Below are 27,025 nucleotides of genomic sequence, written 5' to 3' on the forward strand. Positions count from 1 at the left end.
TTGCTTAGAAACACACCAAATCCACCCAGAAATCAGAGGTGAAATATTCAGAGCTGATCACTAAAAATTGTGACTCCTGGTGGCAATGAAGAGAGCCAACTATGGGACTCAAGAAAAGAATATTTCTTAGAAATTGGAATCAAGCTGAAGTAAAGAACAATACTAGGCAGATATCTTATTCTTCAGAGACACCATATGCTGAAGAAGCCACTTGAACACACTGTGAAAAGAGATAGAACACTGAGCCCTGAATTTCTGTAGATGTAACTTGTCCTGGCCACATCTGTCTGTGGACTATCACTTTGTGTGTACCTACCACTGACTATGTGTATTTGTGGAAGAGAGAGTCACAGATTTATGGGGGAGATATTTTGTATGCTATCTTAGTAAACACATCTTTGTTTTGACCTAATTATGTCTTTTGGTTAACCGTTAAAGGTCACACATTGGTAATACTTTCTGTGGAGACTCAAAAGCTATAACTAATGAGGGACAATATAGATATATAGGGTGTGACAGTAATTTTTAAAAATAAAATTTAGTACAGTTGACACTGCACAGGAATTCAGCAGTTATTTCTCATTCTTATAGTCTGCAAATATTTATTGAGTACCTTCTATATGTGACATTATGGGGATCAATTAATCAAATATTAAGTGTATACTGTTTTTTAGGTATTATACTAAATTCTGTGGATATAAAAATAAGCAAAAGACAATGCCTGCTCTGGAATTACTCACAAACTAATGAGGAAGATAACAAATGTACAAAAGTGTTATGGATAGGACATATAGGAAGTAATTAACAGGGGGGTGACTAGAGGATTAAGAGAGGTTAGGAAGGAAAGTCTTCTTATATAGAAGGTGGGATTTTAGTTGAAAATTAAAGAAGCCAGAGTAGGCAGTAGGCAGAGATGAGAGAGAGCCTTCCAAGCATGGAGGATACCCAGAGAAAAATGCCCTGAGCCAAGAAATGGAGAATCTTGTTTGTGGCACAGTCAGGCAGCCAGTATCACTGAATCAAAGAGTATATGTGGGGCAGTTGTGTATTATGCCAGAAAGGTAGGAGGAATGTAAGTAATGAAAGAATTTGAATGCCCAAAAGGGATTTTTAGATTTCATTCTGGAGATGATAGGAAGCTACTAGAGTTTTTTGAGTGGGAGAGAAGGGGGAGGAGAGGAGTCACATGGTTGGACCTGTACTTTTAGGAAAATTTCAATAGTGGCTGAATGGAGGATAGATTGAAGGCAGGCAGATTCACAATCAGACAATTCCCATATTGCTAACTTAATGGGAGAGAAGAGATGTATGTGTCCACAGTGCAAGGCAGTTAAGCAAAAAAACAGTTTAGCACCACCATGTTGAAAGACTTTTGTTTTGAAGGAAGCCCTATATATCCTGGGTAATAAACTTCAGGAGGAATTTGATCATTTCCATCTGTATTATCTCCTAAGGGAACAAGTTCAAGAAGAGTTTAGATAAATTATTAAGGGAAACTAATGAAGTATATCTTGAAAGCTACTAGAGTTGATGATGCAGAGGAGAACTCCATCATTGGAGGAGTTCTTAATCTATGTTTCATGGATCATACCTCCCCCAAGGACTTGGGTTTTGTGCAGATTTGGGGAGGGCTATGAACTTGGATGGGGGCAAAAAACTACATTTTTATTTTTACTGACCTCAAACTCAAATTTAGCATTTACCCCATTTTTAAAAGAGGATATATATTGTAAGAGTATTAGGCTTTCATTAGAATGACAAAGTATTCTGTGACATACAAAAAAAGGTTAAGAACTTTGTCTTTGAATGATTTTCCTTTTGGTCTGAGAGAGAATACCTGGGTCACAAGTCTGATACCATATAAAAATTCTGTTTCTCATTGTCCTTTGGTGGGGGTGGGGGATGTAGAAATAACTGTGAATATAGTAGATACTTTTACCTTTGTAGAGCCTTTTTATTTTGTTACTAATGATGGTAAAAAGACTGTATCTGATATTTGGACTTGGGGGTCAAAATAGAAATTTAGACCAGTATTTGGAAGTATAGACAGCATAATTCCATCCTGTGGGTTTGTTTTGTCCTGCCATCTTTATAGATAAGACTCTTTCTTGAATTATTAATCATTCTTAGGTATTGTACGAGGGGAGCCCTGAAACACTCTCTCTCATGGACTTTGTGGGGAAAGCTTGGGAAGCCCCCTCAGAGAATTCTCCTCTGAGAGACCCACCCTAGGGAATCAAGATAAAGTGGTTTCATTCTGTTATCTGAGTGGGACTAGTTGAGTACAGGATCACTCCTACTTAGCTCGAGATTTCTATCCAACTCTATTGATTTGGAGTTGAAGATTAGTCCAGTGACTCTCATTCAATTCCAAGATTCTCTATTCCAACTCAAACTGCTCCCAGCTCCCACCAAGACCCTCCTTCACCCAACTCCTTGTAGAGGACCTAATCATGCCAAGGAACCTCTCTCTCCCCTTGGCATAGCTGCAGCCCTCCGCCCACTGAAAAGGCATTCTCTTTTCAGCATTATTCTCTCTTAATTTCTCTCACCTATTTCCCTAACAGGATCCTATGCACCTCTCTGTTGGGATTTCTCTGCTAGAAACTTTCTCTGCTAAAGGATTTATCTGACTTCTCTGTCAGGACCTTGCCATTAAGGAAGTCAGCCTGTAAAAGCTGACTTCTCAGTTATAATAATAAACTTCTTTTGCCAGTTTAACTTTTTGGGTTCATAAATTAATTTATGAAGAACACACGTCTACCAGAAGGGAGTTCCCACAACTCCCTACCCTGCGCCGTACCTCATCATTTTTGGCTCCCTGACCAGGAATCAAAGGGAACTGAACCTTATCAATAGGTCATTACATAGAGCATCTTGAGCTCATTCTGAATATGAATAAAAAACCTATGATGATATTTTCAGAAAGTATGCTTTATTTGTAGTTTAATCTAGGAGAATTACTTTATTCAGAGCTTACAGTATATTTTATACCCTAAATAAATTTCCCTCTAATTATGCTTTTCCACTATTTTCATTCTTTATTCTCAGAAAAGTATAAAAATCATTTTTTCTATAATGTGCATGTTATCAGTGAAATGATTAAGGTGAGGAGGTAAAGTTTTATTCCTTAAAGATAATCTAATAAGTGTTTATTAGTTCTTTGGAACATATGATGGCATAGTCAATTTAATTTTTTTTTCAGTTATTCTTTGAGTCAAGAAAGCAAAAAGCCTTCTAAGTTGTTGTGCTAAAATTTTTAATTTATGATAAGTGGAAAAGAGATTTCATCTGGAAATAGTTTATATAAGCCTGGGTACCAAAATTTTGGCCGCCATGATGTAACCTATCTTTGAAATGAGAAAGACTTGAGTCTACAAAAGACAGAAAATTCCTAAAACCACAAATCCCACAACTTTCTTGAATCCATAATTTTCTATTATTTCAGCATGTAATATATACAATAACTTGTCTCAACTAATTTTGGAATCTTTTGCAACAATTGGTTTTATATGGTTTATAGCTACATGATCTTGTAATTAATTGTATTAAAGTTTAGTGCTTAAAACTTGTTCGGAATATTGACAGGTATAAGACATTCTGAGGTAGGTACCAGAAAACAGAAATCTTTTATAATGGTCTTAGAAGTTTGATAGCCCAAAATACAATTGGATAGTCAGCTATGAATCGAGGGAATGGATTATTTGCTTTGGAGTCTTTTTTATGATACCTAGACTTTATAGAATCTTTGAATTGCAAGAGATCTCAAAAGCCATCTAGCTCAACTCTTACTTGAACAATAATTCTATCTACCTGAAAAAGTATCTTTAAGATGTATTATCTTTTAAGACTTCTAGTAGGAAGGAGCCCAAAATCTCTTTAGGCAATTGATTTAACTATTGGAATACTCTGACTTTTTGAAGTTAACCATACATGAGTTTTTTTTTTTTCTCATTTATATTAATATCTTGTTTTTACATTACGTTATTTCTGAATACTTCCTTCTCCAATAAGCTGTCCCTTATAACAAAGACCTTTAAAAAGAGGAAAAACTTGACTGATAAGATAAATAATATTTTAAACCCATAATCCCTTACATTACAAAGAAGAAGATGGAGTCCATTTTTTGAGCTCTTAAGCCAAATTGGTCAATATAATTTTGTGATAATTTAGTTTCTTTTTTTTTTGTACATTTATCCCTTCCATTTATAGTGCAGCCATTGTAAATAGTGTTTTCCTCGTTGAGTTTAATTGTATATCTATAAAAGTCTTCCCATATTTCTCTGAATTCTTTATATTTGTTTCTTAAAGCAAAATAATATTCCATTAAATTTATGTATCAAAATTTGCTTATTTGTTTCCAAGTTAATGAGTATCAACCTTATTCCAATTCTTTGCTACCAGGCTAAACTCTTAAGTAGTTTGATATTTTTGGTTTTGACCTCTTTAGTTTATTTGACTGACTCTGAGATCTTTTGAGTATGGATATTTTATTAAATTAACATAATTCCAAATTGCTTTCCAAAAAAGTTGGACTAATTCATATCTCTAGCATTGTATATTTAATGATCCTGTTTTCTCATAGCTTCTTCATCTTTAAATATTCCCATCTTTTCTCATCTCTTTCAATTTACTGGGGATGAGGTAAAATTAAGAGCTGTTCAGTTTCTATGATTAGTAATTTGGAGCAATTCTTCATATGATCCTAATAATTTGCAGTTCTTTTGAGAGTTATTTGTTCATATCCTGTAAGTACTTACCCATTACAGAATGGTTCTCAGTTTTATATATTTGACTTCATTACCTATATATCCTGGATATCAGACCCTTCCCAAAGATATTTGATGCATTGATTTTCCCCTGCAATAGATGCTTTCTTTTTTTATCCTAGTTGCATTGATTTTGTTAATGCAAAAGTTCAATTTATGTCATCAGTATTCTCTTTTCTGTCATGATAATCCTCTGTCACTTAAGAATTTATTTTCCTTCTCAACTGTGAACATTAATTTTATTGTCTTTTATTTCATCTCTGAATTTTTAGTGTGGTTTACATTATATTAGCATGGTTTATCTAGACCTAATTCCTGCTAAGCTGCTTTCCAATTTCACTATAAGTTTTTGTCAAATAGCGGACTCTTTCTAAAGTAATTTATATTGAGTTGAGCATGGGTCCTTGAGTTTAGATATGATTTTTTTCATTTAGTCTATTCTAATGATACAAGTTTCTTATTTTTAAACAAGTTTCAAAAAGTTTTAATTACTGTTCTATAATCTAATTTAATTATTGCTTTATAGTAATGTTATAATAGTTTGAGGTCTGCTAGTTGGATTGCTGTGATGATTAGGAAGTTTCTCCTTAGATCAAGTCTAAATTTGTCTCTTCATAACTTCTATGGTTTAGGCCACGTTCTTTCACATAGGAGAACTAGCAGTGGGGTAATCTGGGAAAGTTTCTTGTAGATGTTGGGATTTTACTGTCTTAAAAGAAATCAGAGAAGCTAAGCAGCAAAGAAGAGGGAGAGCATTATAGCATAGGAAATATAATGAATGCAAGGCAGAGAGTGGGGCTATGAAGTGTCCTGTGAGGAACAGCAAGTGGGTCAAAGACTCTTGATTGTGTATAGAGGGGAGTCAAATATAAGAAAGTGCCAGTTTTAAAGGGAGATAGGATGAATGAGTAGATATATGGATAGATAGAGTGAGGAGTGAATGAGCATTTGTTAAGCATTCACAGTGTGTCAGGCATCATGCTAAGTTCTGAGGATATAACAAAGCAGGGTGTTAAATGGAAGTTCCTTTCTTTCATGGGACTTACATTCCTATAAGGAAAGAGGCCAAACCGAATTTAATGCTGGGACTAGAGAAAGGATACCTGGGGAGGAAACAGGTAGAAGCCTGAGTCCTGTCACGGTAAGGCAAAAGCTCACTTTTCAGAGCTGGGGGGAGGAGAAGGGGAGGGCCCAAGGTTCCATTGGGAGAGTCCAAGGTTCTGGTGGAAAGGAGGTAGAGATGGGGGTTGGAGTAGAGAAAATGTAGTGAGCAGATGATCAGAAAGTTGGCCAACCACACAATTTATATTATAGATGGATTGATAGCTAATGTGAAGCTGGAATTTATTGAGGACTAGAGTGGTGTAGTAAGAACTGCACTTTATGAAAACTAGTTGGGACTGTTGAGTGGAGGCTGGGTTGGAATATGAAGAGATATGAGAGAAAGAGACCAATTAGAGAGGGCTGTTGTAGTAGTCCAAGAGAGGTGTTAAAAAATCTGTTCTATCGTACTGGTTGTATACTTGGAGAGAAAGGGACATAGACAGGAGATATTGCGAAGATAGAAACAAGAAGATTTGACTTCATACTGAATGTGTGGAGGGGAAGTGAGTGAAGAATCTAGGAAGATAGTGAGGTTGTTACACTGGGTGATTGAGTCATCAGAAAACTGAAAAGAGTAGAAGACTTGGTGGGTAAGATAAGAAGTTCTGTTTTGACAACATTGATTTTGAGATGCTTATGGGATTTGGGACATCCAGTTTGAAATGCCTAAAAGGCAGTTTCGTGACATGGCATTACAGGTCAGGAGAGAAACCACAGTTGGATATATAGATCTGAGAATTATATAGAGAAGATAATTAAATCCATTGGAGTTGATGAAGTTGCCGAGCAAGACAGGATATGCAGAGAAAAGATTCTAGGATAAAAGGGAAATTCACAGTTGTGCACATGACATGGATAATGATATTCAGCAAAGGAAACTGAGCAGCAGACAAAGAGGAAAACTTAGAGAATAGTCATGAAAATCCAGTACCATTCATTAGATCTGACAATCTAGTCTGTCTAGTTTGGAGAGGACAGTTTTAGGTTAATGAGAAAGTCCAAAGTCAAATTGCAGAGTTTGTAAGAGAATGAGAAGAAAGGAAATTAAGCCCACCTAAAACTAACAGAGCATGCCAAAGAGCTAGTGGAATTGGTTGATCTAAGAGATTTTTTTAAAGTAAAGATAGATTGACAAGTATATAAAATAGGATGGTAGTAGGGTACTATCCCTACTATCCCAGGCCCAGACTATAGGCGTCAGAGGCAACATTTGAACTCAGGTCTGCCTTATGCTAAAGTTCTTTATTAAATTGACTGTCTGTCTTTATTCTTAATTTAGTCTTATTTTATTTTGTGAGATAAATCATTAATTCTTTACCTTGTGTTTTGATAAACTAATCTATGTTGTGTGTCAGCAGCCACTGAAGTATAATGCAGTGGCAAAATTTTAAAATGTTAGTTATATAATACCTGTGTGTTTTCTCTTTCATTTTCTGGTGACCTTCATATGAGCTGTTATGGAGAAATAGTAATAAAGAAATTATCTGCTTTTATAGTAAATAAACTCATTTTGAATTTTTGAAAAGTAGCTAAGAAACTAATTTTAATTTAAAGTCCCCTGTGTCACTTATATGTTTAAATTCAGTATTATTTACACTTGAGAGATGGTGTGGTTAAAAAGAACACTGTATTTGAAGGCAAAAGATCTTGGTTTAAATATTGACTTTGAAACTTAATGTAATGTAAAGTTATGTAACTTTTAGTAACTGTCAATTTTTCTCTGAGACCCAGTTTCCTCACCTATAAAAAAGTGTGGTAAGGATAATAACATTATCTCCTTCTCAAGGTTATTATGTAGGGAATGTTTTGCAAACTCTAAAATATTATAGGATTGAGTTGCTTTTATTTTACAATTTGGGCCTTTAATGAATTCAGAACTTAATCATGAAGATTCTTAAATTTATATATATGTATATATAATTATTATTATCATTATTCATCAAAGTGCCTAACATTTTGTTAACTAATAAGCATGACTTTTTAAGATGTTAGATGAAGAGTTGATTATTGGATAAGAATTCTTTATAAATGCTGTTATCACATATATCATGCTAAGTATGATCATGAACTCTTTGGCAAGATATTTTTAAATTTAAAATTAAAAGAAAAATACAAGCTGAAAATAAGTAATAAACAAAAGGTTTCAAATGATCATATAAATCCATGGGAAAATGCAATTTAAAATATTGAAGTTTCATTTACACACTTTTGGTGAAACACATCTAATGCAAAATTGGTTTATAGTTATTTAAAATAGTATTTAAATTAAATGAATGGGTTAGATTATGTTTGTTTCCTTTATAGTTGATATTTGTTGTTCTCTGATAGAGATGATTTCCCATGATCAGTAGTGGAGTACAGAATTATTTATTTCAGGTCAGCATCTTATTTCTCTGAAAGCTAATATTGCCAGAGATCCTTGATGCAGCTACTTAATAGTGGATGAGTAGATAAATCCATTTTCCTCTTAAAAAAATTGTCATAACTGAGAGTCTGCATTTTTAAAGGCCCAATAGAGCCTAGAAACTGAACTATTACTTTCCATATCATATGGAACATTTATATTAGTAAAAAAGGTATTTTGAATGACAGCTGCTTATTTTGAGTTATTTCGGGTTATTTCGAGTCTAGAGAGTAATAAAATGGGCATTTTTATGAGATACTTTATTTTTTAATTTCATTTTTATCTTATCCTCTACAGAATAATTTATTTATTTGGATAAAAGATGATGAAAAAAGGTTTTATAAACCACTAGTGGAAAATCTCTAAAAGTATATCAATTGTACCTGTACCAGATTTGGGTAGTTTCTTTTGCATCTATTAAAGTATACTGAATGCTAGCTTTCCATTGCTTTTTTTTAAAATCATTTTTAAATTAAGAAAAATGAACATAACTATGTTTTGCCACAGTTTCCTTTGTTCTGCCTCAGTTTCCCTGAATTGTTCTCCCTCAGTCCCCCTAGTTGTAATCTCCCCTTCCTGACCATTAGGACTGATAACTTAGGGCTGACTTCTCTAGGGTCATAAACTGTAAATGTTTAATCTCAGATAAAGATGAGATTTTCTATTTCAGACATCCTTACTCCTAGGTCCTCCTAAGTTATCAAGAATTTGTGGTCCTCACCTCCAACCTATTAGAATGGAATTTATGGTCCATTCCTGAAAAGTTATCGCTCATCAATGCTCTTACTTCATCCCCCATTTCCTCCTGTCGTTGTCTCTCCTGATCGCTGGAGCCCTATAAAGAATCCCTGGAATTGCTGAATACTTTGAGATTTGAGTCCCATTCAGTATGCTGGGGTCAACATAGATCTTGTTTTGGCCCCAAATAATCTCTCTCAAATAAAATATTAAAAACTCTCCAATCTCTATCTTGCCTCAGTTTCTCCAGCATTACAATTTTAATCAGGCTAATTGAGAAGATATATCTGAACTTTGGCATTATGCCTATAACTAAAATACTTAAATAGATCTATGTTCTTATTAATTTCGATTTTCTCTCTAGTGATAAAAATTCCACGTGACTTGTCTGTGACCATGTACAAGTTCATCATAGGATCCACTTACAATGTTGGAGGCCTTTCTTGATTTCTGCTAACATTTCCATTTGTTACTCGTTTATGTCATATGATCACATCTTCTCTTTTAATTATGTTTTCTCAATGACATCCTTTGCTCTTGATCTTCAGAATCTCTTATTTCATACATGTGTATATGTCTGTATGTATACATAAGAATGTTCATTCTGATATCCTTTATTTTATACACACATAGGTGTATGGCTATCTTGTTTATATTTATTATCAAACCATCCAGTTGCCCTCTTTTATGGTACTCATTTTCAGTTCATTAGAACTACTTTTGTATCTAAAATCAAGTGAAAAAAATCTTATAGAATTACAAATTTAGATTGAAGAATAGTATATCAGTGTTAACATTTGGTTAATTATGACTCATCCTATCTTCTTAAAATATTTTGCCCTTAAGCAAATGCTGTGTTACTTATGTGGTAGCAGCTCAGAGTTGCTGTTCTCTTTTTTCTGAAGTGAAAGCATATTATCAGCTTCATAGCCAGGATTAGTATTGACAAATTTTTTCAAACTCTTTAGGGGGAAATTCAGTTATTCAATTTGTTAGAAATTCTTTTAAATTGACTCTTAAACTTATTGCTTCTTCAGTTTCAGATAGTGAATTTCATGTCAGAAATTTTATACAAAAGATCTATAATTTCTTTTTAAACGTTTGGTTAAGGTGAACTGACATGAGCTCTAAAACTGTTTCTGCAAGACAAGCACATTCTGTTTTCTTCAAATGTGATTTAGGACACTGATTGTCCTTAAACTTATTCCCATTATATGGTTGTGAGATGTCATGAATTTGACTCTTATTATTTACTTTTAACTAAATATTCTACTTTAATTATTTTTCCCTCCACTTAGCTTAACCAGAAACACCCCTGATTACTTAATACAAACGTGTGGAGATTAAAGGCTTAAGTATAGAGATCAAAAACTTTTTTATTGGCCAATTTCTTTCTTGGTAGTTATCTTGCCCAGACTGGATAGGTCTCCTGTTTGGAAGTAAGGAAAATATGAGTTCACAACCTGTTTCATACCAGCTGTGTGACCCTGGAAAAGTCACTGCTTCACTTTGCTCAGCTGTAAAATGAGAATAGTGTTCATAACAACTACTTCGCAAGATTGTTGTAAAGATCAAATGAGTTAATATAATGTAAAACACTTTGCAAACCTTAAAGTGCCATGTAAATGATGTAAACTATGTTCCCGTTGATCTTTGGGGGGAGGGTGGACCTGGGTTAGAGAAACCCTAAAATTTCAACCCTTCCTGGCTTCTGGGAGGAGCCCCATGCTCCTGTTCCTAGGGGAAACATCCATAGAGATCTCCACCTATAATTCAATTGGAAATCTTGGCCTGTGGCATAATCCTCCCTTTATTGAATTGAAAATTAGTCCCTCAAAATCATCTAGAGATAGCTCCCTAGCTTTGTGCCACAAATACCCAATATAATCAAAGGCAGAACCCCAAATCTTTGCTAATTCCTAGTCAGGAAAGCCCACAATTTCTCAGTGTGAACCCATCTTTGCTAAAAACCTACCTTTGCTGATCCCTTTGGAAGTAGCCCTTTGGAAATTTATTTATCAGTGTAATAAAATTTTTGCCCCAAACCTCACCTATCCTAATTTTGAATTATTTCGCAAAAAATCTGCCAAAGGATCTCTCAATCCTCATTTCTCACAACTCAACATAAATGCTAGCTAATAATCTTTAGCAAGGCAACTAGGTGGTACAGTATTGGGCCTATCATCAGGAAGATCTGAATTCAAATGTGACCTCAGATTCTTACTAGCTGTGTGACCCTGGACAAGTCATTGTTTGCCTAAGTTTCCTAATCTTTTAAATGAACTGAAGAAGGAAAAGGCAAACCACTCAGTATCAGAACCTCATTGGCGTTATGAAAAGTCAGACAGCCGAAACAACTGAACAAAATATCTTTATTATTATTATTATCTATTGTCCACTGTCAGAAGGCTATAACTTGAAGTATAATTGTCTCCATGGCAGTGGGAAGTTGGGAAGTTCAGCTTTTGATTTTGAGATAAAAACAATCTTAAAAAAAAAAGAAAAAGAAAAGAAAAGCATTTTGGTGCTTTTAGCTTCAAATTTAAAGTATATTTTCTGTCACCTGTTACCTAACTGATGAGATTAATACAAGTTTATTTTACAAAAAATACATTTTCTCTGGAAGATGAATGGATGTCCATCAATTGGAGAATGGTTGGGTAAATTGTGGTATATGAAGGTTATGGAATATTATTGCTCTGTAAGAAATGACCAGCAGGAGGAATACAGAGAGGCTTGGAGAGACTTAAATCAACTGTTGCTGAGTGAAATGAGCAGAACCAGAAGATCACTATACACTTCAACAACAATACTATATGAGCATGTATTCTGATGGAAGTGGAAATCTTCAACATAGAGAAGATCCAACTCACTTCCAGTTGATCAATGATGGACAGAAATAACTTATACCCAGAGAAGGAACACTGGGAAGTCGAATGTAAATTGTTAGCACTACTGTCTATCTACCCAGGTTACTTATACCTTTGGAAGCTAATAATTAATGTGCAACAAGAAAATGGTATTTACACACATATATTGTATCTAGGTTATATTGTAACACATGTAAAATGTATGGGATTACCTGCCATCGGGGGGAGGGAGGGAGGGGATAATTTGGAAAAATGAATAAAAAAAATACATTTTCTAAAACTTTCAAATTGCTAAGTCACAGTATTCTAATTTTAATTAATTAGATGCAAATATTGCCCACCTTGTTATAGAAAAACTGAAACTTGGTTGTGAAGCCTAGGAATGGAGACTGGGGTAGAGAATAAGGGAATATACCTTCTGGACTTTACAGACATAAATCACTAGGCTTACATTGCATCCTTTTCCTCTGAAGTAAAAATAACTAAGACAAAACTGAATGTTTTGTTTATGAGGATATTTATGAAAAGTTACAGAAATTCATGCCACAGAAATTTGACTTCTGTGATGCTACATTACTCTACTTTTTTTCCTTCAACATAATACATTTCAGACTTTTTTCATTTGTAGTTGAGAAAAAAAAATACTGTGTACTACTAACTTTACTTTATTTCTTTACCATTACTGCCATCATCTCCCCACAAAAAAATCCCCTACTAGTTCTTTAGCAAACATGACTTTGGATAAATAGTTCAACCTTTGATATGAGGTCTGTTTTGAGAGGTAACAAATAGGAAAAAACATGGAGACCAAAATGTCAGATTTGTTCTTCCCTTCTTTATTTCCTTTCTATATGCCTGTAGGTGGTCTTCCCATCAGGGATCAGAGGTAGGATCTAGCCCTGTCATCTCTTAAATTAAGATTGCCTAAGCAACTCATTTTAATACTTTCAAGCTGTATGTAGTTGGTGAACTTCCCACAGTAAAGTCACTTAGAATAAACATCCCTTTCATTCTCTGTAAGCTAACTGGGAACCTTGCACTTCCTGCCCTTTGAGGCCAAACCTTGTTCTCTCTGAGAACACTGCTAGGCCCAGGGCCTAATATAAATGTTTTCAAAATAGAGATATTCCTCTCTAAGAGGTATCTATCTACACTGACACGTCTCTAAGACAAGAGAGAGTGTTTTCTAGATTTTTGGATCATAAGTTTTGAGTTGGAAAGGAACTTAGAAACCACTTCCTTTTAAAGTTAAGGAAACAGGCCTAGTGGAAAGAAAAGCAAAGAGGAGGGAATATGCATTTATGTAGCTCCTGCTATGTGCTTATCATTTTTTTTTTTACAAATTTCTCATTTGATAATTAATCTAGGGAGATTTAATGACTTGCCCAAATTACAGAGGTGGCAAGTATCAAAGGTGGTGGGATTTGAACCCAGGTTTACCAACTACAGGGCCAGGACTTCTTCCATTGTGATATCTCACTGCCTCACCATCTTCTCTTGTACTTATTTATTTTCTCAATACCAACCTCTGCTCTTGGTCTTCAGAGTACCTTAGTGTGTGTGTGTGTGTGTGTGTGTGTGTGTGTGTATGTATGTATGTATAGGGATATGTGTATCTGTATGAAATGGCATCAGCTCAGAAGTCAGAGGACCTGGAGGAGATCCCAGGAATGGGCGAATCACTTATCTTTTCTTGGCTTTAGTTTCCTCATCTTCCAAATGAGGAGTTTAGACAAGATGGCCTTTGAAGTCATTTTTAGCCCTGGATATGAGAACCTGTAAATAGGATTGGCTGTAGTTAAGTGCCTAAAATACAGTTTTCAAAGGTTCTTCTTTACTTGGGTACTTTATTCTATATCTTGTTTAAAGTGCAGAAGATTTTTTAAAGGTCTGAGTCCAAATTCTTGTTATTCTCCTTTTCTGTTCCTCTAATCCTAGTCTAGGCCCACCCAACCAGTATCATATACCTCAGTTTCTGGAACAAAAGACGACAACAACAACAAAAAAAAAAAAACTTTTGCCAAATTTTTCAACCTTTTCTCCAATCCAGAACTTTGTGTTCACTGCAAAATAACATTCTTCAGGTGTTATTTTGATCTTTTCACACCATTTTCCTTTTTAGAGGCCTACAGTGACTCTTTGTGTTGCTTTGTATATCAAATTAAAATTCCTAGGCAGTGAACTTAAAGGACCCACCACAGTTGACACATTATTAACTAAAAGTTTTTATCTTCAATTTAACCCTTATTGATTTCTATTCTAAAGTGTTTCTTGCCTGTTCTATAACTTGTCTGTTTTTGCTTCCAAACCACTTTAAAGAGCATTCTCGAAAACAATTCCCTAATGAATTGTCCTTTCCTTCCTTTCAAAGAAGGTCCCTCACCAAAAAATTCTATGTAGAATTCACCTTTACTATGAAGCCTTTGCAGACCAATTTTTCTAGCTCCCATTACTCTTAGAGGTAGATGCAGTAACAATTATCATAGTACTTAGTCCTGTTTGCAGTTGGGCAAATTCTTAAATGATAGTAAGATGACACTTGTCAAAATGCAGGGAAAAGTTTGACTTACTGTCTTAAGAAACACTAATTAGTACATACTGAGATTAGAGGTTTGATGTTAAGTTTTCAACATTTTTTTCTTTTCCATAGTAGGTAACATTCAGCCTTGAAATCTTTCCTCCATTATTTCTTAATTTTGCTTCTTGATCTGCTAAGGTTATATTATTTCAAAGCAAACTTTAACCAATTCTTTTCTCTCATGCATACAGTACAATCTTTATCTTCCATGAGTTGGGTGTGTGTGTGTGTGTGTGTGTGTGTGTGTGTGTGATAATCATCATCCATTTCAGTAGATAAAGTTGGATTTTTGTTTTCTATATGGCTTTTTAAGTTAGTCTGCTGAGAGGAAGCTATGCTTGAAACATATAACTACATCTGTAGCAATCCTTTTATCTTTTAGTATTCTCTGCAACTTTTTAAGACTTTGCAACTTGCCAAAAAGTTGCTGACTTACATTGCGTAGGAGTTTTTTTTCAGTGAGAATTCCTGACACCAGTGAAGTCACCAATATAATAAAAATAAAATTCCTGCTTTTGGTTCCTCTGAATAATTCCATTCTGGTTACATTTTGATTAATGTATAGCCACAACTAAAACTCAAAAACTTTTCCTGAGAAGTATGGTTGAAGGGCTAGACCTATTCTTATACTCTAAGTTTCTTAGAAGAGGTACTTATCTTTTAAAATGTTTATAACTCTTATCGTACTTGAGATTAAAAAAAAACTCAATGAATATACTAGACCAATGAAGCTGATTGACATTTTTATTTTATTTTTATTTATTTTTTTATAATATTATCCCTTGTATTCATTTTTCCAAATTATCCCCTCCCTCTCCACTCTCTCCCCCCGATGGCAGATAATCCCATACATTTTACATGTGTTACAATATAACCTAGATACAATATATGTGTGTAAATACCATTTTCTTATTGCACATTAAGTATTAGCTTCTGAAGGTGTAAGTAACCTGGGTAGATAGACAGTAGTGCTAACAATTTACATTCACTTCCCAGTGTTCCTTCTCTGGGTGTAGTTATTTCTGTCCATCATTGATCAACTGGAAGTGAGTTGGATCTTCTTTATGTTGAAGATTTCCACTTCCATCAGAATACCTCTTCATACAGCATTGAAGTGTATAGCGATCTTCTGGTTCTGTTCATTTCACTCAGCATCAGTTGATGTAAGTCTCTCCAGGCCTCTCTGTATTCATCCTGTTGGTCATTTCTTACAGAGAAATAATATTTCATAACCTTCATATACCATAATTTACCCAACCATTGTCCAATTGATGGACATCCATTCATCTTACAGTTTCTAGCTACAACAAAAAGAGCTGCCACAAACATTTTGGCACATACAGGTCCCTTTCCGCTCTTTAGTATTTCTTTGGGATATAATCCTAATAACAGCAATGCTGGGTCAAAGGGTATGCACAGTTTGATAACTTTTTGGGCATAGTTCCAAATTGCTCTCCAGAATGGTTGGATTCTTTCACAACTCCACCAACAATGTATCAGTGTCCCAGTTTTCCCACATCCCCTCCCAACAGTCATCATTATTTGTTCCTGTCATCTTAGCTAATCTGACAGGTGTGTAGTGGTATCTCAAAGTTGTCTTAATTTGCATTTCTCTGATCAGTAGTGATTTGGAACACTCTTTCATATGAGTGGAAATAGTTTCAATTTCATCATCTGAGAATTGTCTGTTCATATCCTTTGACCATTTATCAATTGGAGAATGGTTTGATTTCTTATAAATTAGGGTCAGTTCTCTATATATTTTGGAAATGAGACCTTTGTCAGAACCTTTACTTTCAAAAATATTTTCCCAATTTGTTACTTCCCTTCTAATCTTATTTGCATTAGTATTGTTTGTACAGAAACTTTTTAGTTTGATGTAATCAAAATCTTCTATTTTGTGATCAATAATGATCTCTAGTTCTCCTCTGGTCATAAATTCCTTCCTCCTCCACAGGTCTGAGAGGTAGACTATTTTCTGTTTCTCTAATCTATTTATTATCTCATTCTTTATGCCTAAATCATGGACCCATTTTGATCTTATTTTGGTATATGGTGTTAAGTGTGAATCCATATCTAATTTCTGTCATACTAATTTCCAGTTTTCCTAACAGTTTTTTCCAAATAATGAATTTTTGTCCCTAATGTTGGTATCTTTGGGTTTGTCAAAGATTAGATTGCTATAGATGTACCCTTTTTTTGTCCTTTGTATCTAATCTGTTCCACTGATCAACTAGTCTATTTCTTAGCCAGTACCAAATGCTTTTGGTGACTGCTGCTATATAATATAGCTTTAGATCAGATACACTTAGACCACCTTCCTCTGAGTTTTTTTTTTTTTTTCATTAGTTCCCTTGCAATTCTCGACCTTTTATTCTTCCATATGAATTTTGTTGTTATTTTTTCTAGGTCATTAAAATAGTTTCTTGGGAGTCTGATTGGTATAGCACTAAATAAATAGATTAGTTTGGGGAGTATTGTCATCTTGATTATATTCGCTCGGCCTATCCAAGAGCACTTAATGTCTTTCCAATTATTTAAATCTGACTTTATTTTTGTGGCAAGTGTTTCGTAATTTTGCTCATATAATTCCTGACTATTCTTTGGTAGATGGATTCCCAAATATTTTATACTTTCAACATTTGTTTGGAATGGAATTTCTCTTTGTATCTCTTGCTGTTGCATTTTGTTGGTGATATATAAAAATGCTGAGGATTTATGTGGATTTATTTTGTATCCTGCCACTTTGCTGAAATTCTGAATTATTTCTAGTAGCTTTTTAGCAGAGTCTTTGGGGTTCTCTAAGTATACCATCATGTCATCTGCAAAGAGTGATAGTTTGATTTCCTCATTTCCTACTCTAATTCCTTGAATCTCTTTCTCGGCTCTTATTGCCAGGCTAGCGTTTCTAGTACTATAATGAATAGTAATGGTGATAGTGGGCAACCTTGTTTCACTCCTGATCTAACTGGGAAAGGTTGCAGTTTATTTCTATTGCATATTATGCTTACTGACGGTCTTAAATATATGCTCCTGATTATTCTAAGGAATAATCCATTTATTCCTATACTCTCAAGAGTTTTTAGTAGGAATGGATGTTGGATTTTGTCAAATGCTTTTTCTGCATCTATTGAGATGATCATATGGTTTTTATTAATTTGATTATTAATATGGTCTGATTGACATTTTTAAGAGACAAAGGTGATTTATTTTTTTCTATTAACAAAATAAAATTTTATTTGGATCTTTTGTTTCTATAGTACTTTCCAGGGTAGCTTTACTTTCTCCCTATGCTATTGAGCCCTCTATTATAATGAAGAATCAAAAGGGGGAGGAGGAAGTTCAGCAAAAATAACTAGTATATTGATAAAGGCTGATATTACATACAGTGTTCTGTAACTATACTATCTCACATCTGCAAAAAGATGGTTAAAGGGGAAGGATTTTACCCATATGGGTAAAATCTATTCCTATTGCTTAGCATGGTGCCTCAAATATAGTAGGCATTTAATACATGTTTATTGATTGATTCTTCAGAGCAGTCATGTTCTACATTTCACTGGCATAAGGCCAAATTGGTGAAATGTTAATTAAAAAGGTAGACCTTTGCTTTCATTGGAAACTTGGGCAGCACAGTGGTAATGAATATCAGTCCATTTTCTTCTTTTTTAAACTCTGGGTACAGCTCATTGGGTACAAACTATTTTTTCCAGGTAGATTTACTTTTGGACAAACTGCATAACCTACATATAGATTCATGTTGGAATCTAGACAGTAGTTATTATCTGCGTTCTCTGTCTTGTTTTGATTAACAGCCTAAAATCCTTTGAACAATCACAGATTCGTTTCAGTTGGCTCTATCATGGAACTCATACAATATGATCTGCTAACTGGAGTATCTTACAGGATGATCTATGGGAAATCCCTCCTCCATTTTGATGAAGTACTTTCTTGCATACACACACACACACACACACACACACATACACACACACACACACATATCTATCTATCTATCTATCTATCTATCTATCTATCTATCTATCTATCGGTTTTATGCCTTGACTGATATTATCAAAGAATCATGGAACAGAGTTATTCTATTATTAACATCTTGCAAAGAATCCTGAACAGTCTTAATATTTGAATGGGAGATACCTTGCTAGGAAAGGGCCTATAAGACAATATTTTGTTCTATCATTAAATGCTTTTTTTGTCATCAACAAATCATAAGCACAATAGGATTTTATATTTTCCACATATTTCAGCTAATTATGACATGATAATGATATATGGTTCATTATTGAATATCCCTTATAAAAGCCTTTTTGTTTCCTCCTAATGCCTGCATTAAGGATGAAGTTGATGTGCATAATTTGGAAAGTAGATTTGTATATAGGTCAGTAATTTTTAATGTTTTCTTAGTCACCTTTTAAAAATATTAATAAGATCTGAGATTTTCCCCCCACTCCTTTAATATCTTCTCGTTTAGACATCTGGCATTTCAGTCCCTCAACAACCTCACCACTATATTGTCTCAGGTAAGGCTCTCGTTACCTTACCAGTATCCACAATTAGAGATATAAGAGGAGAGATCCTTCATATTGGGTTCAATTCAGCTGCTTTTCCCATCTTTTTAGTGTCATTTATACCTCTTATGAGCACTTCAAGAACTGTGGTGGACATAGTAAGTGCTTTTATAAAGTTGCCTCCTTATTGGAGAAAATAGGTTGGTGAAATGATTTTTTTCAAATTTAAAAAAATGTTCCCTTTGTTTATATTTTTTGTTTCATCTTTTCCATTGAAAAAAATTATGTGGTTTCTGTTAGTTTTGCTATTGATATATTCTATTATATTGGTAGTTTTCCTAATATTGGAAAGCCCTATTCCTAGTTAAATCCCACTGGTCATAGTATCTTACACTCATGATAAATTGCTGCAATCTCTTTGCTGATATTTTATTTAAAATTTTTGCACCATTATTAACTAAGAAGATTTCTCTGTTTTGCCTCTTCCTGGTTTAGGTATCAGAATCATATTTGTATGTAAAAATTCTTCATTGTGTGCCTCTTTTTCTCTTCTTTCAGTGCATCCCTTTTTCTCACCCTTAATTTTTTTAGAGATCATTGCAACATAAATGACTCAAACTCTGTCTATGTAAATTTGTGTTTATATAGATACTAATGATAAAGTTCTTAAATGTTACATGTATCATCTTCCAATATAAAATATAAACATTTTAACTTTATTGAGTACCTTATGATTTACACTTTCATGCTTATTTTTTAGTGCTTCTTTTGAGTCTTATGTTTCAATGTCATATTTTCTATTAATCTCTGGTCTTTCCTTAGGTATGCTTGAAATTCCTCTATTTCATTAAATGCCCATTTTCCTCCCTGAAGAATTATACTTCTTTCTTGATAGGTGATTCTTGGTTATAATCCTAGCTCCTTTGCCCTCTGGAAAATCATATTGTTGAGGTTCAGAACGCTTCAATTGGCGTTACAATTATAATAAACTTTGCTCATTGACTTGGAGATGGATTCAAGTGTGCAAGTTCTTTTGAGACATCTTGCAACACTGGTCTGTGACTCCCAACTTTTTGAGGTCCCTTTTGAACCTCAATCTAGAGAGCCAGAACTTTGGAGAAGTATATTTGAAACAAGATGTTAACTCTGTGGAATTGATAAGACAATGGTTATCTAGTTTAGTATGGTGATTAATAGTTCTCTAATTCAGTATGATTGACTTAATCTTAAAACAAGGTGTTAACTCAGTGGAATTAAGATAATAATTCTCTAGTTTATATATACTTAGTATATAGTTCTGCAGAATGACAGCTATTCTACAAGATTGACACCTATGATGATATAATAGAGTATATAAGAGCTAAGAGATCTGGGAGGAAGACAGACTCAAGAAAAAGACCCTTGTGGTGGCGTCCATATCTTTTAGAAGGCTCTGCTAAATTAATGCTGAGCACTGAAAAGGCATTTTTTTTTCATATCGTCCTTATCTAGAGGGATAGAATAGAAACAATCCTTAATGTCTATAACCCAAAGAGGCCATTCTCTAGGCAATTGAGTAGGAGATGGAAGTCAGGCTGAAAAGTTCTCATAGTTTGCATCTGTTCATTTACTTTTCTTAAGTCTATCAACATCCTCCATTTTTCCAGATTTCTTTCTTTCTTGCTTTCTTTCTTTCTTTCTTGCTTTCTTTCTTTCTTTCTTTCTTTCTTTCTTTCTTTCTTTCTTTCTTTCTTTCTTTCTTTCTTTCTTCTTTCTTTCTTTCTTTCTTTCTTTCTTTCTTTCTTTCTTTCTTTCTTTCTTTCTTTCTTTCTTTCTTTCTTTCTTTCTTTCTTTTCTTTCTTTCTTTCTTTCTTTCTTTCTTTCTTTCTTTCTTTCTTTCTTTCTTTCTTTCTTTCTTTCTTTCTTTCTTTTCTTTCTTTCTTTCTTTCTTTCTTTCTTTCTTTCTTTCTTTTCTTTCTTCAACAAATATAGGGTAATAGCCTTAAGTATATTTCTCCAAAGTTCCTGCCCTTTATACCTCAACAATATTATAAGTAGCTTAGAATGAAAAGCTGTATGAACCTGACTATGGCTCCATGATATTTGAATTGTTTCTTTTTGCCTACTTTGAAGTATTTTCTGTTAGATCTAAGAGTTCTGAAATTAAGTTATATTCCTGAGAGTTTCCATTTGAGATCTCTTTCAGGAGGATATCAGTGTATTCTTTTTATTTCAATTTTACTATCTATATCTAAGATAATCAGGTCATTTTTTTTTTGATAATTTCTTGAAATATGATGTCTAAGCTCCTTTTTAAATTGTTGTTCATGACTTTCAGGTAGTCCAGTAATTCTTAAATTCTCTCTCCCTGATCAGTTTCCCAGTTCAGTTTTTTAATGAGATATTTCATATTTTCTTCTACTTTTTTTGTTTGTTTGTTTGTTCTTTTGGTTCTGTCCTGGATCCGTGACCCAGAAAGTCTTTGGGCTAAGAGCTTTTGAAATTGCTGCAGCAGCTGTTATTGCTGCTCCTGTGTGCATTCTGAATAGGCCTCCTACCCTGGTGTCAAAGATGTTCCTGCTGACCACTTAAGTTCTCTTACGCCAGAAAAATGTGTCACTCTGACTTTTTGTTGTCTCTGCTGCTCTAAGAAGTGTTATTTTAAAGTTGTTTGGAAGGGATGTTGAGAGTTCAGCTGAACTCTCTGCTGCCTCTTAATCTGCCATCTTCACTATTAATATATACTATTAAGAGTCATTTCAGCAATTCTACTGCAGTAAGAAGAAATGCAAGTTATTATCCAAGTCAAATAAATTTTTGTCACTTATTTTTTCCTTAATAGTATTTTTCCACATTACATGTAAAATTAGTTTTCAGCCTTCCTTTTTATAAGATTTTGAGTTCCAGATTTTTTTTCTCCTTATTTATTTCTGCTTCCTTGGGCTTCCTTCAAATCCTAGCTAAAATTCCAACTTCTACAGGCAGCTTTTTCTTTTCTTTTTTCCACAATATTATTTATTGTTTCCAATTACATGTAAAGATAGCTTTCAACATTTATTTTCATAAGATTTTAAAGTTTCAATATTTTTCTCTCACTCTTTTATCTTCTTTCCCCAAGATGGCAAGCAATCTGATATATTATACATGTACAATTTCCACATTAAGAATTTACACATTAGTCATTTTGTGAAAGAAGAATCAGAAGAAAAGGGAAAAATCATGAGAAAGACCCCCCCAAAATGTGAAAATAGTATACTTCAACCTGCATCTAGATTTCTTTCTCTTTTTCTTAATGTGGATAGCATTTTCCATCATGGAAGGTAATACCTCAGAGTTGTTTTAATTTGCATTCTCTAATCATTAGTAATTTAGAGAATTTTTTATATTATTATTGATAGCATTAGTTGCTTCATCTGAAAACTGCTTTTTAAAATATCCTTTAACCATTTATCAATTGGGGAATGGCTTTTTTTTTTTAAATAAATTTGACTCAGTTCTCTATTTTAGAAATGGGTCTTATTATTGCTAGTGTTTACTGGCAATAAAAACTGCTTTCTAGCTCTTAATCACTTATAATAAAGGAAATGCATGTTAAAATAAAATTGAGATTTTACCTCACACTCATCAAATTGGCACAGAAAAAAATGCTAAAATACATTATTATCCAGATTATATAAAATGTGTAATGTTCATTCCAGAGAGAATTGTTGAAGAAACATAACCAACTCTTTTTCTTGGTAGTAAATGATATAAATGAAGATTGTTGCATATGTTGCCAGCGGCTGTATTTTGTATCTTTATTAACCAATCAAAAACATTTCTTAAACAATTAGTATGTGCTGGGTACTATAGGGATACATTGAAGGCTTTTTTTTTTTTTTTAAAGTAGGTTGTACTCTCAACGAGCTCATATTCTAGTGAGATAGTCTATAAATTTGGACAAGTTACTATCAGTGTGGGGAGGACCAGGTCTAAGCTGAGATATTAATCTTTGAGATTTCAAGGAAACCTAGGGAAACAAGAGACAGAGATGAGGATTCAGTATATTCCAGGCAAGTGACACAGTCAGTGAGTGAGTACAGGGGTGGGAGATGGAATTCTTTGAGACAGCAAATAGTTCACTGTAACAGAATTTGGAAGAGTAAAATGTAAGAACATTGAAAAGGTAAGAAGGAGGAATTATGAAGACCATAAATGGTTTTTAAGCCAGTGTTATGATCAGAAATGAAGAGTACAATGCTATTTTACTTATTGTTTAGGTCAAACTGTAAACTAATAATTCTTTTTGACAGTTCATATTTTCTGCTTGGTACAATTTACAAGCTTATGGTTCAAAGAGTATTGATATCTTAGAGACTGTAAACAAATATTCCTAATGGAGGAATTAATTATGAATTGTATCATAAGTTGTGCTATAAAATATTTCTGTTCTGGCAGAACTCTTTATATATTGAATAGATTGTTTTGTTTAAAAAAAAACCCCACAACCTCTTTAAAAGTATCCCTGGCATAAAATTATAAATAAAAGTAAAATTCTATTTTTATATTTTCATTTGCTAATTAGAGAGTTATTTATAAAGGGGGAGAAGATGGGGAGATGAGGCAATTGGGGTTAAATGACCTACCCAGGGTCACACAGATAGTATGTGTTAGGTATCTGAGATCGGATTTGAAATTAGGTCCTCCTCATTTCAGGACTGGTAGTCTGTCCACTTCGACCATCTAGCATTTTGCATATTTTTGGGTTTTCTTTTTAGTTGAAAATAAGCCAAAGAAAAAATGAGTGAAACCTGAATTTAAGAACTTATTAACCTGCAAAAGAATAGGACATTTTCTTTGGCAATACCTTTTGGAGACTAATGACTTCATTCTCATTTTTATTTAAAGCCCATAATTTGAGGAATTTCTAGCTTTAATCCTCTCTTGAGATTGACTAAAGAATTTCCCTTCCTGTCCACGTGAGGTATTTGTAGGACTCTATGCTGATAGACTTGACCATCTCTTTGCATGTGACAGTTTGAATAATATGCATTCCTCATCCATTCAGATTTTTCCAACAAAGCTCTGTATCTCATTGAAGATACCCCATAGGTTTCAGGGCTGGATATATAGTCAGCATAAAATCACCCATAAACAATACCATTTTAGAGACCATCACCATTAATTAGGGAAAATCTCCTTTCCATTTGAATTTTTTTGCCAGGATATCCTCTGGCACACTAGCAAACACCTTTGACAGACATTTTATGTGGTATTGTTAGTTAGAGGATGAGGGAATAAATTTACTTCTCTGGTTTCATCTGTCAAAGAATTTATATTATCTTATATATACATAAAAGTTAACTTATTAGAATGTTAAAGGCTGCACTTATGCATAATTTTTTACTAAGACAAATAAAACGTTTTCTAGGAAATCATTAGTAATGGTTGTAACTTTTTTTTTTTTAAACAGGAAAAAAGAATCAGAATATCTCAGCCTTTGACAAGAGGACCAAGTGCCTTTATACCAGAAAAGGAGGTAGGTTAAACTATCTTGAGAAATTATAGTAAGAAATTGTGAGAAATCAAGAACATTATTGCCTGGAGCAAATACCAAATTCTCTCTTTGAAATGTTGAAGTACAAGTGTTTTGTTATTTGAGATACATTTGTGGATAGGAAGCCTGACTTAAAGTTCGTAATTCCAAACAGTCTGATTTGGAATTGTAAAATGTCTGTAATGTGAATAATCTCAGTTATTAGGATACGATACAATTAGGTTTGAAAATATGAAAATGTATTGTATCACTTGAAACAAACAGAGGGCACAGTAAATAGAGCACAGTAGGGAAAACCTAGCTTCAGACAGTTACTAGCCAAGTGACCCTGGGTAGATCAAATAGGCCTTGTCTGACTCCTTTTCCTCATCTGTAAAATGAGAATAATAGCACATACTTCCCAAGCTTGTTGTGAGGATAAAAAAATTAACATTAGTAAGATGTTCTATATCCCTTTGTGTGCTTTAAAACTGCTAGCTATTTTTGTAATTATTATTATTGTTATTATTATATCACCAATTTAATATGTAATTTTTCTGAAAAGGACACCTCTGGAGTATTAAAATGCATTGATAATTTGATAGCTTTATGTAATGTGCTGTTGTCTCCAGAGACTGCCAATCGCTGTCTGGTCTAGAGGAAGAGACTTCTTCCTCTAGAGAGCCTCCTCAACTCTGATCTACAGCAGAGAGTCTTTCTTTTCTCTCTCTCTCTCTCTCTCTCTCTCTCTCTCTCTCTCTCTCTCTCTCTCTCTCTCTTTCTCTTCTCTCTCTCTCTCTCTCTCTCTCTCTCTCTCTCTCTCTCTCTCTCTCTCTCTCTCTCTCTCTCTCTCTCTCTATTATTCACTTCCTTATCAAACTTTTTAAAGAGCATGAAATAAGGAGAGAATGTTGCTTCACTAACTGTTATGTCTCATCAATTGATTGGTTTTTAGATTTCACTTGGATGGCATATCACAGAATTCTTTATTTGAATCTAGGAAAAGTAGACTGAGTAATGGCATGAAATGTTTTTTCTTTGCCATTACCTTTTCTCTTTTTAATCTATTTAAATTCTGCTTAGCCCTAAGATTAATATATCAGATAAATAAACTGAATTTGTTCATCTGAAAACATGGACAATACTTATGCTTGCAATATCTACCTCTTTGGGTTACATTTAGAGATTTCACAAACATACCTCCAACTCTTTTTTAAAAAAATTATATGTTTACATACATGTTTATTTATAAATTAAAGTAGCTAGCACAGACGCACACATACACACATATATAGAAAAGGCCAAGAATCCTTAATCTAAAAGTTGTGCCCATGTGTATCCTTTTTCCTAGTAACAGAAATGTTATTGTAAGAGAAAGCCACCTCAGAAAAACATTAAAAAGACATGCACAAAGAACCAAGACAACATATATACAGTAACAGAAATATTGTTTTAAGATTGACTATGAATGAATAAGTTATGTATATGTATATATATATATACACACACACACACATACACACACACATACATACATCTATATATTTTTAATTTGTGTCTAGTAGTAATGCTCTTGGGGGAGAAGAAAAAAATTATACATGATAATTGTGTTGTGTATTATAAAGTGGTTGTTTTTTGTTGCCCGAATCAAAGATTTTTCATTTAGATTTTTGTGGCATGCAAGCAGGATTCCTGTGATGTCTATTTTTCCTTGATCTAATGTACTTTTTGGGAGATTAACGCTATACTGTCTCATTATGATATTCCTTTATATGCTGTTTATTTTGTGTCACTGGAGAATAAAGTGTTCTACTAAAGATAATTTCCCTAATTAATTAGGAAATTAATTAGAAAAAGAAAATCTAAAAATTTAGTAATTTTTATGTGAGATTGCTTGATTTCTTGATATTTTAATAGAACATAGTAAAATGAATATACATTTTATTAAGATTCATTTTACTGTGTTGTAAGAGTGTCATTAATGACATATATAAAATTTTCAATTCCTATGCTAATTCATTACTTTTTGCCATTTTTGAGAAAATTCTTATGGCTACTTAAGTTTTTCTGATTCTTCTTTCACACTCCAACTTTGAGTAGTCAATTCTTTCTTATATCCATGGGTCTATTTCTTCAATCTACATGTCTCTTCCTGTCTAAAATTGAACATCCCCCTAGTCTTGAACATGATGTTTCTCTTAATACAATTTAAGATTACATTAGCACTTTTGACCATAATATATCATTATTCATGTAGCTTTTTCAAAGAAATATACCTAAGTTTCTTCCTCCCTCCCTCTCTCCCTCCCTCCCTCCCTTCATTCCTTCCATCCTTCCTTCCATCCTTCCACCTCATTAGCACCCTGGATGCCTTAGAATCAGCCAGAGTCAGGATAAGCAAAAATCCTTGCTCTGTCTTTATTCTTGGTCTTTACTGGTGGGAATGGATACTCAGGATCTCTGCAACCTCTCCTCTTCCTCTCCTGCCAGGAGGAAGTGACTCTAGCTAGTCTTACTCCACCTCCTAGTCCCTCCTACA

The 27,025-nt window shown here is 33.7% G+C and overlaps 1 protein-coding gene across 1 annotated transcript in view; it reads left to right on the plus strand.

Moving 5' to 3' along the window:
• Positions 1–27,025, plus strand: part of SESN3 (sestrin 3) — a 68,914-nt gene that overhangs the window by 15,017 nt on the left and 26,872 nt on the right. The window contains exon 2 of the mRNA XM_074304481.1: positions 24,424–24,489. Within this exon, the coding sequence (XP_074160582.1) occupies positions 24,424–24,489 (66 nt within the window). The remainder of the gene's footprint in view (positions 1–24,423; positions 24,490–27,025) is intronic.

Source organism: Sminthopsis crassicaudata, chromosome 3 (assembly GCF_048593235.1).
Source record: "Sminthopsis crassicaudata isolate SCR6 chromosome 3, ASM4859323v1, whole genome shotgun sequence".
NCBI lineage: Eukaryota > Metazoa > Chordata > Mammalia > Dasyuromorphia > Dasyuridae > Sminthopsis > Sminthopsis crassicaudata.